General features: G+C 49.4%; 4 protein-coding genes across 4 annotated transcripts; all 4 read right to left on the reverse strand.

Annotated features, from left to right (window-relative positions):
• Window positions 1-947: 947 nt before the first annotated feature.
• Window positions 948-1,742, reverse strand: LOC149096353 (uncharacterized). The gene has a single exon (XM_089281319.1). The coding sequence runs from the start codon at window positions 1,740-1,742 to the stop codon at window positions 1,245-1,247; it is 498 nt and encodes a 165-aa protein (XP_089137445.1). The 3' UTR covers window positions 948-1,244.
• Window positions 1,743-4,753: 3,011 nt separating this feature from the next.
• On the reverse strand, window positions 4,754-7,468 carry LOC149096354 (uncharacterized protein F54H12.2-like). Its single transcript, XM_089281427.1, has one exon. The coding sequence runs from the start codon at window positions 6,537-6,539 to the stop codon at window positions 5,151-5,153; it is 1,389 nt and encodes a 462-aa protein (XP_089137553.1). The 5' UTR covers window positions 6,540-7,468; the 3' UTR covers window positions 4,754-5,150.
• A 1,500-nt stretch (window positions 7,469-8,968) lies between these two features.
• LOC149096355 (uncharacterized) lies at window positions 8,969-10,236 on the reverse strand. Its single transcript, XM_089281170.1, has one exon. It carries the CDS (start codon window positions 10,152-10,154, stop codon window positions 9,060-9,062), a length of 1,095 nt encoding a protein of 364 aa, XP_089137296.1. The 5' UTR covers window positions 10,155-10,236; the 3' UTR covers window positions 8,969-9,059.
• Window positions 10,237-11,570: 1,334 nt separating this feature from the next.
• On the reverse strand, window positions 11,571-12,888 carry LOC149096356 (uncharacterized). Its single transcript, XM_089281171.1, has one exon. It carries the CDS (start codon window positions 12,505-12,507, stop codon window positions 11,686-11,688), a length of 822 nt encoding a protein of 273 aa, XP_089137297.1. The 5' UTR covers window positions 12,508-12,888; the 3' UTR covers window positions 11,571-11,685.
• Window positions 12,889-15,866: the final 2,978 nt, after the last annotated feature.

Below are 15,866 nucleotides of genomic sequence, written 5' to 3' on the forward strand. Positions count from 1 at the left end.
ACTGCGTCCTTTCACCGTACACAACATGCTTTGAAACAACCGTGCAAACCGCTCCAGAACCCCGCTCCGTTTTGGGTGAGGAGATGTTCTCTTCGACGCTTGAGAGAGTTTTTGCGTCTACCCACTTCGCGCAGAACCCTTTTATGTCTTTTCAGTTTCCCATAAGTCGTTGCGTTGATGGGGATCCTCTTTTTCAGCAAATTGAGAACCATCTCGCTGATGGCGTTGATCTGATCTTTGTCGGCGAATTGCAACATCCGTTGACGTTTGTTTCGATTGGCTTCTTTCAGGACGTGCGTCAAGAAATGACGTTGTCGTCGTAACCGCTTCATCGTGGACTTATGCGTACGAGTGGATTGGTGTACTCTTTTTATTACATGATGCAGCAACCTGGGTTTCGTTTCCCGTAACCTTTGTGAACAACCCAACTGTTGAAACCTCGGGTACCTCCACGTCTCTTATACTCTTGGTACTCGCGTTTGCGACTGGCCACCCCACGTTTGGCCTTTTGATGATCGACGGGTTTCCTGATGGCGTTTATCATATCCTTGGTGACCCTGAATCCCTGCTTGAAGTCCACGAGGATGGGAGCCACACCTCCCTTTTGAGTCTTTCTCCTCTTGGTACGCGACGAGGCTTTTCTCTTAGCCATCCTTCCAACGTGCAGTCTCTTTTTTGTCTGAGTCCGAGTGGATGAGTCACATCTTTATACTTTTACCTAGCATTTTGAAAATCTGAGGTAAATTGAGCTTCGGAGAAATTTTGTTCGAGGCCCGTGCGACTCTCTTTGATTTTGATAGACCTCTAAGACTTTTGCTGAGACCTTTATGATACACGTATCCAACCATTCCACCTCTCTGTATCGTTCTTCGTCTCCTCTTCCTCCGTGCTCGCATGGTGTCGAGTGAGGTGTACGACGGCTAGTCTCGTCCTTTTATTTTCACATGATGGAGCATCGGAACTCTTCGCCCTTGTGTGGAATTTTTTCACCTCGTCTCATTCGTTCCTGCATCCTTTTGGTATGCGCCCGTTCTTGTTTGGCTCTCAGGCTTTCTATGCCTTTGGTGATACCCCAAGCCGCCTTGGGTAAACCCGCCACCACAGTGCCGATCCCTTCTCCCCTTTGGTACCGTCTTCTTTTAGTGGTTTTAGCGGTTTTACGCCTTCTCGAAGACGCTTTCTTTCTCCTTGACCTCTTGGGCATGTTGGTTCTGAATGAAGAGGATGACCGCGATGTCATTTTTTTATAGCGGCACGTGACGAAATCGTAGGGCGTAGTCTCGAACGTATCGGTCGTACGTGGGAGATGTGAAATCCGTCACCACGTCGTCCAACGTTTGCATCTTGGTCAAAAACCCATCCAATTCCTCCACGCCACCCAGAGCGTAGTTCCTGAGTTCTGTCAGCGTCTTTTCGTACGTCGTGTAAGCGAATTGGGCCATGTCCATCTTGAACGAATACTTCTTGAAATCGTTCCATCCTTTCAGTAAGGTGGCGAAAGCCGTCAATCCTACCACCGTGTACCCATCTTTCCACACGGATCCCAAGACGATACTCACGGCCACCGTCAGTAAGGCCAGTCCGTTGAGAATGGCGTTACACAACTTGTAGTAACCGAACATCTGCCTTCGACACCACCAATACTTGTGGTAGAAAGCGTACAAGACGTCCAAACGTTTCAGGGAATCCAAATCCACCACGGTGTTGAAAGGTTCATCCAATAAACAGACCGAAGTACTCATGACTCTTCTCTAACCAGTGCCAAACGTAGTCTGACTTTCTGTCGGGACGTTCGATCCTTTTAGCTTGTTGCTTGTATTCCCAGATCTCGTCCTTGAAGGCGGTTTCCACGGATTGGTTCAGGATGTCCTGGACTTGTCGGTAACTATCGCACTCGTCCGCGATCCGTTTCATGTCTTCGTGATCCATGCTGGTCGCATCCCAGTAAGAGCGAGAGCATCGGCATAGATGCAAAAAGTAGGGGAACCACTCGACTTCACTCCTCAACATCTTGATTCGAATGGTTTTTCATCGACGAGGGGGTCGTCTTTTCTTAAGTCTCACAAGTCTTCGGATCCCGCGACCCACGCCCACTCCCACACCACCAATGGCAGCGGTCGTTCCAGCTCGGATGCCTGTTTTCACGGCGCGACCACCCAACGCTTTGGCCAATCCCAAGGCAGCCCCCTTGCCAATGGGTAACATCGCAGACAGGGCATTCGCAAGAGCACCGCCCCATTGCTTTCTCCTTTTCGTTCGACGACGGCGTCTTCTCATGGTTGTTGTTCTCAGTTACGCACACTGGTCGAATTGCGTGTGACGGTAGGACGTTGTCCGTTTTTATAGGTAGTCGTGATCGTGTTGGTGGTCGTGATGCCCGCAATGCGACGACCCGCGGCCGTCTGTTGTTGTTGGCGTAAAATCTCTTCCAATTGTTGTTGCATCTGGGCTTGGTCGAGAACACGGTCTCCTCGCCTCCTTCTTCTTCCTCCTCGACCCGATCGAATCGACGAAGGCGGTGTGGAGTCACTACCACTTCCGCCTCCACCTCCTCCGCCTCCGCCTCCGCCTCCGCCTCTGCCTCTGCCTCTGCCACCGCCGCTACCACTAGCGCTACTTCGTCTGCGGCTTCCGGAATCACTGGAGGACGTCGGTGTATTTTGACGTGGGACGCGTCTCGGTCGTTTCCCTCCTCGAACGGCTCGTGCCAAAGGTGTGGACATTGTTATCCTGGGTGCCCCGACACCTGCCGTGACATTGGCGCGCGACACCGATCCAGCACTGCCGACACCCACCGTGACGTTGGTCTGCGGTGCACCCGAGCCAGCGGTGCCCACTCCGACGGGCGAGACATTGGGCAGGGGCGGTGTCGCCAGTGACGATCGCGGTGAAGGAGGAGTGTTCAGACTCGCACCCACACCCGCGGCAGGCGGAATCGGAGTACTCGTCCGAGCCGGTGTCCCCCAAGGCGAGTAATCTTCCAGAGCCGAGAAGTTGAAATCGTCACTACCATAAGAGCTCATTTTTATCCATGTACCTTTCTCTTTCTATCTTCTTCTCGGCGAGTTCTCGTTGTTTATGAACCAAATAATCGAAACCTTCACCGTTATATGCGTTTATGATGGACCGTACTTGACGGTAACTCTCGCATTCCGTGACCTGTCTCATCGGTTCGTAGTCCAGCTCGTGGGGATTCATGATGTATTTGAGCCTGTTTTTACACAGGTGAATGAATAGCGGAAACCACTCGACCTCGCTCCTCAACATGATGGGGTTGCAAACTGATGGCATCGGACGAATCCTTCGTCTTTTAACACATGGCTGAGGACGCGTTGATCGTCCTGACTGGCTGGATGAAGATCCAATAGCATGTAACCGTAAGGTCGATCGGTGACCTTGCGAAACGTGTCCAACACCTCTTGCCATTGCGTGGGAAACGATTGCAGAAGTAAATTCCGTATCCCCAACTGATCCCGAGGGTTCTTGAAGGCCGCGATGTAATGTGCGTTGCGGGAAATGGTCTTGGCGAATTTTCCGTTGGGGAATAGATCCTGACACAGGTAGATCACCGTGATGTTCCGATGATGCGAATGTTTGGTGAAGAGATCCAACACGCGCTTGTCGTTACCACCCTCGTCCATCAGATCGTCCAGGACCAACACGCCCCCTCCGGGAAACCATCGGGGTAACTGTTCGCTGTCGGGGATGCCTTCGTAAAACTTGACTCCACCCTTCTTGAGCTTTTGGAAACCGTCTTGCCACGATCCGTAGCAGTAATGAATACTCTTCGGTGTCTGTTGGAACAAGTCGCCGTTCTCCAAGAGCAGTTTGGTGGTGAACACCGTCTTGCCGCACCCCGACGGACCCGCTATCAACAAACTCGACGGCGTGTGAAATTGAAACGCTTTGCGTCGTTCCATGATCATGAAATGGTCCATGGTCTCGAGACGTTCCGTTTTTATCCGAACAACTTGACCAATGGGGTCTTGACGGCCGGGATGCGTTTCAACAGACCCAATAGGGTGACCGTACGATTGAAACAGATGGGTTTTTTCTTGGCCCGACTCCTGATCTTGGCCATGGCCCTCTTGGCAGCGGCTCTCTTGGGACGTCCTTTTTTCTTGGCAGGCGCCGATCTCTTTTTTCGAGGTTTTTTCTTGGCGAATTTACTCAAATCTCCGAACTTGTCTTCGTACCAATGCCTCTTTTTCATTCTTCTTTTCCTATCTTCCTTCTCGGAAAGCTTCGGCATGGCAGGGGCGGCTCTCTTGCGTTTCCTACGCGTGGTCACAGTCGCCGGTAATGCACCGGTGTCCAGGACGGACGGCGGTTGAAAAGACACTTGTCTTCTGGCGGGTTGAAGTATTTTCAGATTGAGTTGTCGTTTTGGCGGTTGGTTTTTCTTGAAATGAGCCTCACTGGGTTGAGGCGTCTTTCCACCCGCTTTTCCATAGCGTTTTTCTAACCTGGCTATCACGTCGTCCAAATGTCTATGCCCTTGAAACTGAAGAGCCATGACTACCACACAACCTCTTTTTTAAAAATGAACCTCTTTTATTTCGAACAGCTTACTTTATAACAAATGACGCACTCCTCGGGAGGAACCGCTCGTGTCCTGGTGACACGGGGTTTTACAAATCTTGCGCCAGGCCAACTCGTCCACTATCAGACGTTCTACCGTGTGTCCTACTTTACGATCGTTCTCCACAAATTCGTTTTTCTTAAAACGATTCAAGAACTCGTTCGTGTCCCGACCTTCGGCTCGGTCGATCAGGAACATCAGGGCGTAACCGCCGCAACTCTGGCTGAACAGGGACTGCAGACTCTTGCCGTTGTGAATCTGGTACTTGAAATGACGATCCAACCATTCTTGGATCGGTTCGGCGGTTCCGTACGCGTCCAACGGTAGACCGTAACTGTCCAGGATCTCGCACTTGTTCTTGTCGGCCCACAAAGCGATCCAATGCACGCCCGGTTTGTCGTGAGGGTCCGTGTTCACGATGTAAGCGGTCGGTCCTTCTTGAGGGACTGTCCTGGGAAGCCGATCGCAAGGGACCGTGCCGTAAAAGACACAGCGTAGGGACGGATTCGTCCGGGCCAAATGATCCAATTGTATATTATTCAAGGCTACTTTCTCCATTTTTTTCTTCTCATTGGTACACGTCGTAGATGACGACTCGGTTCTCGTTGATCTCCAGCAAATTCTCGAATTCGCCGTACAACAAGATAGTCAGGTTTTCTCCAGGATTGGCTCCGAAATCGATCACCAGACGCAGTTCACCTTCTTGCTTGGGGTTCAACACTGGACTGTCCAAACATCCATTGGCCGTGTTGTCAAATACAAACATGTTGCATCTCTTGCCGTCCCCCCAATCCACTTTTCGGACCATGTTTCCTTTTCCCCTGCACAACGCTCCTGAGGCTTGGAGGAATCTGTAGTAACCTCTCTGATCTTTACTGTCCCCATCGTGATCGAGCTCCAAGGTCTCGTAGGGGTACTCTTCACCTCTCACCAATTGTTTGATGGAAGCCAGATTGAATTTTCCAAAATTGAACGGACTCTCGGTGATGGTTCCGTTGAAGGCCGCTTGTTTCAACAACAACACCACTAACCGATTAGGTAGTTTACTGTGGAAAGGATTGCTGCACTCGAAATGACGATTGTCGTTGGGATGCGAGTAAGTGCGAATTTCACCTCTCACCGTGGGGTAAGTGGCCACTCTTCCTCCTTTCAGGCTGGTCATGATCTCTCGGTACACCGAGGGAGTCACTCTCACTTGAGACAGGAACAATCTCACTTTCACGTCGGCTTCAGTCAGTCTGAGAGTACTAGCACCGTCCCATCGGATGGTCCACAGGGCTGGGGTATTGAAGTACATGTCGATCTGGATCTGCACGCCAGGTAACAGTAATTTGCTGAGATGAAACACTTCCAGGAAAGGTTTGAACCTCAAAGTCACGGCTTCTCCATCCAGAAACTGGGATCGTCCCAGGACCACGTTCTTGAGATCTTGAGGTAAAGCAGTATAGTCAGCGTGAGGAGCGGCAAAATTCAACATATTGGCAGTCAATTCATCGGCATCTCCGTCGTCGGGTACACCGAGACAGTTGTACCAACCACTGGGTGTTAGGATCGATTCACCGTCGTCTCGGTCGTGGTTCAACAGGGTCTCGATGTAGGCTTTGAGGTGGTAAGTATCCGTCTGGGGGCTGATGAGAGTCCCATTCAATCTCACATTGATCTGTTTGAAGAGAGTGTGGGCCAGATTATTGGCGAGTCCCATGACATCCGCCGTCACCAGATTCGTGTTGTTACTTTTCTTGACGGTCAATTCCACTTCGAAGAAACTCTCGTTCAAGTCGATAAAGTCTTCTTGAGGATCGACTTGGAAGGTCACGGGGTTGATCCCCGTATTGAACGGGTTGATTCTCACCAACCGTCGAGACGACATGCTGACATCCGTGGGAGGGGTACTGAACATGTTCAGACGAGGGTTACGAACCCCCGCCGAACGGGCATGAGCCACGAGGTCCGTCATCGTCTACGTCGTCGTCGTCTTCGTCTCCTTCTCAGGGCCGACTGCACCCAACGATAGTTCGGGCGTTTTGATCGGGACGGGAAGATCGATCCGCCTTTATACGTTCGTCGTATCGGAATAAGTCTCACGCGCCTCGAGTAAATGGGATTCATACTCCAAAGAGGTCTTTTCTCACTTTTTTCGCCAACGCCCGTTTGATCTCTTGCGTCGCTTTACGTTTCACGGCCCGTGTCGCTCCTCTCTTGACCCCGGCGAGTCCACCTCTCCAATTGGGCTTTCCTCCCTTGCTGCCCGAATTTAAACCTTTCAGACCTTCCGTGGCCGCCTCGGTGATAAAGTCTCGGAGAATGCCGGGACCTCGTTTCTTGACACCTCTCCAAGCCATGCCGAATCCGTCTCCGGATTGCCTCATTTTATCGGGATGAAATCGTACCAACGTTCCACCGATCATTCTTTCTTAAAGTGTAACGTCACGATCGTATTGCCAGGTCCAAAGGTCGTCAGTTCTCCAGTTGTCTCAGCCACTTGCACCTCTATTATGTCAATGACGTCTTTGCGCACGGGAATATATTGAATGTGGTAAGGCTCGAAATACTGAACACCCGCACCTCTTCGAATCAAGTTGACCTCTCTCAGTAAATCCGTGACTTGATTTCCCACCACGCCACTTCTAGCCACGTCCGAGTAGACGAACAAGGAACGCGAACTGCTTCCCACCAAGACCTCGAACGCTTTGTTCAGGTTCAGAAAACGCCAATTGCAATAGATGCTGAGTTTCAAATATTTTTGACCCTTAATAGGTAATGAGACAGACCAAAACACAGGAAAGCCATCATCGTCATGTAAGTCAGACACGACGCCAATATCAGGAATTTTATCTTCAAAAAATTCAATCTGTAAGTTAGGTCCCAGACTGTAATTATCTCCATCCTTCTTTATCCATCCCAATTTCTCAGCCAAAGCGACGTTGAACCACAAAGCCGGCTGGTCACTGTAGGGTCTTAAGATGTCCTTATTGTCTGTAACAAGGTCTTCGCCTTCCCACTTGAACTTGACGTAGGTTCTTTTACCATCACTGTTGAAGTATTGGGATCCCAATTTAGGACCATTATTCGCGTAGATGCGTTGTCGCTCGAAATAAGCGATCATGGATTTCATGAATCCAACACCACTCACGTTGTAAAATACCTCCTTGAGGTCTTCAGTGTCGAATGAGGCTCTTCCCACCGTATAGATGTTCGAAGTAGGTTGATCAACTCGTCGCCATAATGTGAAAGCCAATACAACCTTAGCTTCACCTTCTTCATTCGACAGGGATGAGATTGTCACTCTCGCGTCAGGTAGAGAGATGCTACTCATTCCCACTCTCCATCCTCCGTCTCCATTCAGGCGAAAGGGGTGTGGTAACCTGATCTTGAAATGGTTCGACTTGTTGTCCGGGAACTCGCTCTTACTGCTGTGACTGGGTAAGCTGACGTAAAAATCACTCATCCTTTCTTGAAATGCAACGTGATCGTGGTCACGCCCGACGCAAAGTCCACCAGTCGCCCGTCGTTCTCAGATACCTGCGTCTCGACAATGTCCAAAAAGGTCGTGCGCACCGGTAGATATAGGATGTGTCTCGGTTGAAGGTCGATCACGTCCGGATCGTAACGCACTTGTTTCAACATGTCCGTGACTTGATTCCCCGTCACCATACTCTGTCCCACATTCGAATACACGAACAAGGAACGACGCTCGTGACCGAACGCTTCCTCGTAACTGCGATCCAGGTCCGTGAACACCCAATTGATGAAACAACTCAAATGTAAGGTGTCCGGGTCGATCTTGTAAAATGTCTCGTCCCCGTCATTCTGAGCTATGATCAAGTCCGTGGCCGTGGGTACGACTTCCTTGGGAAATTCTTTCCTCAGGTGGGGTCCCAAGACGTAACCCGGTTGTCCGTTCTGTAATCTTCCCATCTTCACCCATTTCATCTTCTTGGCCAATTCGATGCCGATGTTCATTTGCGGGTAGACGCGTTTACCGTTGATCAGGAGGCTGAGGCACGTTCTCGAATTGTCCAGGACGCATTCTCCATGCTCGGCCCGATGCATGACCGTGTACAGCAATTCGGTGGGATCGTCGGGTTTACTCTTTTTCTTGTACATCGTCACGTCGGCATCCGTTCTAGATCTCAACCTATGCAGGTATCGATCTCGTATCGCGTTCATCAACTCGGTACCGGTCCTCGGCGTGAATTCCAAATCGCTTTCTCGCGTCGCTGAAGAGACCCGGCTGTATAGGTTTATGGAGGCGTTCACCATATCGATCCACCAGATTTCAAACAGAAGAGAATCTTTCAAGTCCATCTTACGCGTCGCGGACGGAAACGAGAGGTCGCTGATACCCACTTTCCATCCCGACTCTCTCAACTGCAACGGGTTCGGCAGACGGTTCTTGAAACTGTGGGCCTTGTTGTCCGGGAACTCGCTCGTGCTGGCATTGCTCATCAGTTGCACGTAAAAGTCGTCGACAGACTCATTCATACTTGAAGTGTAATGTCACCGACGTCACGCCCGAGGTAAAGTCCACCAGTCTTCCGTCGTTCTCGGCCAATTGCACCTCCACTATATCCAAGACGTTGCTGCGCACGGGTTTATATTGAATCTGAGTCGGTTCGTACGTCGTCTTGAGCGAGTCGTGGGGGACTTCTCTCAAGAGATCCGTCACGCGATTCCCCGTGATGGTGCTACGACCCACATTCGAATACAGGTACATGGGACTCCGAGGCGGAGGGAGGTCCGGATGAACGACGACTCCACGATTGTAGGTCTTGGCGTATTCCTCGTCCAAGTAACTGAAGCGCCAGTTGCAATAGGGACTGAGCTGTAACGTCCCGTGGCTGTCCAAATTCCAAAATTCACGAGATCGATTGCTGTCATGGTTGGTCCAGTCTTTCTTGAAATCAGACGGGACTTTGTCGTTGGGAAAGACCTTGATCATATTCATGTTCAAGTGAACGGAGTAATACGATTCCTCGCGAATCAAACCCAACTTCTTGACCAGTTTAGTACCAAAATACACTCTGGGACGTTTTCTGTCTCCGGACTCGTCGAGGAACGTGTCGGCGTTGTCGATAATCAAATCGTTCCCCTCCCATCGGAACACGGGGTAGTATTTTTTCCCGTTCGGTGCTCGTAGACTTTCACCCTCATGATCCATGTAATGATACAGGCGTTCGTGAAAACGATTGATGAGGTATTGCATGAGAGATCTGCCACTCGTCACTTTGTGTCGGTCACGGTTCAGTTCCTTTCCGCTGACGTAAAATGTGACGGGGTATCGATAAGGACGCCACGTAATCCCGTCGTCTAGCAACCTGAACGTTTCAATGGTCCAGTCCAGGCCAAACACGTAGTCGTCGTCGTCAAAGTCGTGCGCTTGAGGGACTGGTACTTGATGCGGTCGTGACGGAGGAATCGGGTAAGACACGCTCGCCAATCCCACTTTCCATTCCTTGTCGGATTCAAACAGGAGCGGATACGGCAGACGGTTCTTGAAACTGTGGGCCTTGTTGTCCGTGAACTCGCTCGTGCTGGCATTGCTCATCAACTGCACGTAAAAGTCTTTCATTTTTTCGTCTTGGGCTTTTGGGTCACGTACAAGCCTTTTTTATCCACCCAACTGTCGTACTTGACTGGCCAACCTTTCCATCGCACCAAGACTTTATCCCCTTTTCGTTTGACGATCTTGTCGATGCGGAACAGATCGTCGTCTTTCACGTCCACCTTTTGCAAATCTTGCGCGTAAAACGTGCCCTCGACCGCCGTGCCGTCCCATTCTTCCACCTTGTACGTGGTGACCTTCCCAGGACGCACTCGGCGTATCACAAACACCTCCTCGGTCCAACCGGGTAAATACCCTTTCTTGAATTGACGGAACTTCTTGTTCAGTCTCACACGATCCCCGACTTTGAGTTGCGGTTTCTTCAATTTCCCTTTTTTCTTTTTTCCGTAAAGAGTCTCCCACACGTCCTCGCTATTGGCTAAAGTCACTTGATCGGGAGCCATCTTGATACTGCGATGATACGATCGATTGTACCCTCGGACCAGATCTTGTAACACGGGCACATACGTCATCGTATTCTTCACGGTGAAGTACCGGTACAAACGTTCTTTCAGGGTCCGATTGAACCGTTCCACTACACTGGATTTCGTATCCCCGCGCGTCGAAAAATGATGAATGCCTTTCTGCTTCATCAAATCCTGAAACGTCTTGTTGTAGAATTCCTTCCCGTCGTCCGTCTGGAGATTGATGGGTTGTCTACCTCCTTTCAAGATCTTAGCCATGGCTTCCGTCACCGCTTTACCCGTCTTGCTCTTCAAGGGCTGGACCCAGGCGTGCTTGGAAAACACGTCCACCACCGTCAAGAGGTAACGATACCCTTTATTGTACCTTGAAATATTGATCACCTCGATCAGGTCGGCCGTCCACTGCTCGTCGATGCCGAACACCACCACCTGGACCGTGGGAAACCGACGACGTCTGGGTTTGTGCAGCGTGTACCCCAAATCCCGTTGCAGGACCTCGCGAGCACGTCGTACCGAGATCTTATTGGCCTGGGCGAATCGCGTCAGACCGCCTAGACTACCGGGTCTGGAAGGATCCCGATACCGTCCCAGTAACGTTCCGGTCGAAAGCGGCTTTTGCTTCTTCTTTTGACCTTTCTTCATAGTCGATAAAGTTTGTACACGCACTGTCTCCACAACTCGAAACGTTGCTCCCGTACCTCGAGATACTTCTTAAATGAATCGGGTTGCCGTTTCAACCACAAGATATAAACGACAAAACGCATCACGTTGGGTTCGACGTCGGTATAGTCAAACACCTCCAAGGGCGAATCGCTGAAATGGTCGGGGATGGGTTCACCCTGACCGTATCGCTCGTAGACACTAGTGCACTTGGAACACAAGGTCGTCCAACCCCATCGATCGGCTATGGTCGTACACATTCTCGAGATCAACCAACTCAAAGCATGAGACATAATGATTTGAACCCAATTCTTTATTCACACTTTCTTATATGTACAAAAACGTCGTGCCTGATTGGTTCTTACGTAAAATCGACTCTGATTGGATAACACGAAAAAGAAGGCGAAAAAGACTTAGTCCGAATCTGAAAAGTAATGAGCATAGTTCGTGTTCTTACAATCTTGACCGTACTCATTATCACAGTCTTCCTCATAGGTATCCATGGCATAATATTTACAATTTCTCCAATCACATTTACCGGGTCTCCACTTCAGGGCTTCCTCCTCGTCCCCCTTCACATAGAATGCTTGACGCATACTCTCTCTACACTCACCACACAGGTCATCCTCCTCCGCTTCAAGGGCACGGAAGAAAAACCGATCCTTCCACAGATCACGCTGACGCATGATATCGTAGATCAACTCTTCCAACTTCAGACACGTTTCCTTGTGAGCGCACCTGTTGAACGTCAGTATCTCCTCCACCTTGGGACTCTGGTCCGACTCCCTCACCCGTCGTGACAGGTCGCGAGCGAACCGCAAGGGTTCAAACAGATCACGGATGACATCGCTCATCATGTACGTGAGGTGATCTGTGGCGATAAAACAGGCACGCTCGGCGTCCAGGGTGGGATCCCGACAATGAATGAATTTGAATTGACCGCTACCACTTCTGTACATCACGCGACACCACTCACCACAGAACAAAAACACGTGTTCGTTCTTCTTCATCATCTCCAAAATCGTACCACCCGAGTCAGGACGACGTCTCATCAAGAGCTCAAAAGACCACAGACTATCGGGTATTTGACCTAACGGTTCGAAGAGATTGTCAAAAATGTACATGTCCACTCTGACATCCGGAATGGCATCGAGATCTCTTAAAGTGTGTACCTTCTGATCCACGATCTGCTCCACGAGGTCCCGAATCTGGTTCGAGTTGCTATAGTAAGTCATCTTGAAACCCACCCTCAGACAAACTCGTTAAACTTCTTTCCTTTTCGATCCGCTCGCTTCGTGATCTCCAAGCCCGACAAATGAGGATAGCAACTACGGTCGCACCAGTCAATCAAGTGCCTCTGGAGCCTATAGTACAAAGGAGAGACAAGACGTAATTCCAATTCAATTATCCTCCCGTGTAACGGTCTTTCGCCTTCTTTTTCGATTGTATCCAAAACGTCAGAAGCTCGATTCAACTGCTGTCTCAGATCTTCAAGGATCTCTTCAAAGTCCTTGTCAGTCAAAATCCTACAGGTCATCACCGCGTCAAGAGCAAGTCGAGAATGATTCGCTGCGTCCAACGGGCTCCTTTTATACCCGCGCCGTGGATCCACTTTCATTCCGTACTTTCACGGATCACGTGCCCACTTCAGATCCCGCCAATCGGAACGAAGACCGTCACATGATCCCATCACACCACACGTCACTGATTGGTCGTCAAAAACGTCCATAAAGTCGAACCACGCATTCCATCACGAGTCACTTTTCAGCAGAAGTCGTCATGGATTCACACGTCGAACCCGTCAGGAAAAAGAAAAAATCGTCCAAAAAGAAACTGGAACTGCTCTTACCCAAGAGAGTGGAAGGAGAAGTAGGAGGTAAACAACTACAATCCACTTTAGATAGATGGTTATTCAAAAAACCTCGTGCCAGACTCCGTTTCAACGAACGCGTCCTCTTCAAAGAAATCACCCCGGACTCGGTCAGTTGGACCACCGTCCCTCTCAAAGGCTTCTCGCGACCCTGGAGCGCCTTTTCGATCCAACGTCAAGAATGTAGAAGCCAAATGAAAAGTAACCATCGCAAGCGAAGGCAAAGACCAACCCCCAAGAACGTGCGAAAAACCACCCACATCCTAGAAACCATGCGACGTGAAAACACATTGTTGGGATACTAACTCAATCTCTATCTTCACAGACTCAAAGCTACCTGCCATTCAAGGCGGATGCATGACCGTGATCAGAGACTCACCTCCTCGAACCGTGCAAGTCCTGGAAGCCATGGGACTCGACAAATTCAAGAAAGACGACCTCGTAGAAGTATCACCTGAAGTGGATGACCGAGGAGAATTCACCGAAGTCCAAGTGTTGGAGGAATTCGACCCCGATCAGTTCCTGAACCAACTGAAACCACAAGATCCCACTTGCCCGCGTTGTATGGTACCCATGGAATATGGAAGAGTGAAAACCCCAGACGGTGGTACCTGGTGGGAGTATTACCGATGCCCCTCTTCCAGATTCTACACCAAGTGTTATGTGACCTGTGGCGTCAAAGAGGTGGGCACTTACCTGAGACGCGTCGAAGAACAGACCCACCCCTGCTACAGGAACATCGACCCGGCTCGTTTCCGATGTCTATGTAGCAAATCCCTGGTCTTAGCCACCTCCCACTCCCAGTCCAACCCAGACAGGCTCTATCTCAAGTGTCCCAAGCGTACCTGCAAGTTCTTTCAATGGATCGACGAATACCCACGAGGAGTCGCCGAAGCCATACTGATCAATGGACAGGCCCCAAACTAAGAAAAAGACAGACACAGTTTTTTGTAAAAACACACTCTGATTTTTATTTCACACTATTTACACGTTGGGTAATTTGTCCTCCGCGTCGATCATGGCTCGCATCGTTACTTGATCACAATGGTTGAAAGTACTATAATAATCGTTTATTGATTGATATCCCGAAGAAAAAGAGGGCGCCGGTCAATAGGACAGTGCACACGTCCCACCCTGTAATAAGTGGAATGACCAATAAAAAGTTGTTTTTGTTCTATTTTCAGACTCCATGTCTCGATTTCCTAACCCTCAATGTCTATGGTGCAAGGAAGGATACACTTTCAAACACAGTATCAGAGACTACTTCCTGACACCCTGTTGCGACCAATTCTTTCACGGAACCTGTAAAGCCCTCCACACTGAGCGGTTGAAACCCTCCGAAAGACTCTGCCCTCATTGCAAAGCCGTGAATTTCGGACTGCCTCCCGATGACAATCCCAAAACCAAGTCCTAAAGAGGTAAGCGCTTCCATGGTCTAATGGTTAAGACGTTGCGTTGTGGCCTCAAAGACCCAGGTTCGATTCCTGGTCGGGGCATTAAATTTTTTCTTTTTTTCTTTTTTAGAGACCCCTGGCCTGTAAAATCCGTTTGGACGAACCCCACCCCGACGAAAAAATCACGCAACAAACCATGTACATTCTCTCGTTAAAGGATCTTTATTAGTGTTACAGGCATGAATAAAAATGTTTTTTCACTCCTCTGATTCTGGTGGTGGTGGTGATTTTTTTACAATTTGTTTGATAAATGCTCGGTACGCCAACTCGTCTCGGTCCTCCCAACTGCTCTTCCACGCTTCCCATCCGTCCTCAAATCCATCCGACAACTTCTCCAAACACACAGGGTCTTTAAACGAGATGGACTGGTCATCAAACATCTTCTCAGACAGCATTCTTCTGAACCTCATCACCTCATCCGCCAGCTTCACCACCTCTTTCCTCAGAACGACATCCATAGCGTGAGAAACGGCGCATTTCATTATCTTTCCAAGAATACCGTCATGAACAGCATCCATCACCCTCGCGGCAAGTTCTTCTATCTTCTCCTCTTCAGAAACACTATTCACCTTCGTCTCGCTCTCCTCTGAAGACATCTTCTAGTCGCCTAGCTCAAAACAACAATACTCACTCGACACTCACGCAAACCCTTTTATTCCCATCCGAACCTCGATTTCATGCACGTGACAGCCTCGATCTCATGGATTGGCTATCGCCTTATTTGGACATGCGCGTCACAACCTCGATCTCATGGATTGGCTATCGCCTTATTTGGGCACGCACGTGACCTGTGATGAAAAAGGCCGCTGACCTGTGACGTCACTGCCGACGCATTTTAAAAAACATCCGCCATCTTGGATTTTCAAATTTAAGAGAATGTATGGGAAAAAGTTGGTCACGTGGTATAATCCCTGGCTCCTGATTGGTTACGGCCCCTATGAGCGTCCTTTACTACTAACATTCACAATTCTTTTTACTTTCATTGTAACTTTTCTTTGTAACTTTTAGCAGTGTCATTTTCCCTCACTTGAAAACAGGACTTCCACATTAGGTGGTAATTCTTTATGAACTCACAGGCACTAATAACAATTAAAGCATGACTAATTTTAGCAGAGAAGGCGTTCAAATTCTGGGGGAAGAGATGTTCTGAACTTTCTGAACTTTTCCCCTTACCTGTAATAGGATGACTACTATGAACTACGATTCACAACCAACACCAACATCAGGTTATAATGTATACACATGTATATTTTGTTTTCTTCTGTAATCA

Source organism: Orbicella faveolata, unplaced genomic scaffold (assembly GCF_042242905.1).
Source record: "Orbicella faveolata isolate gen_17 unplaced genomic scaffold, um_ofav_v1 contig_48, whole genome shotgun sequence".
Classification (NCBI taxonomy): domain Eukaryota; kingdom Metazoa; phylum Cnidaria; class Anthozoa; order Scleractinia; family Merulinidae; genus Orbicella; species Orbicella faveolata.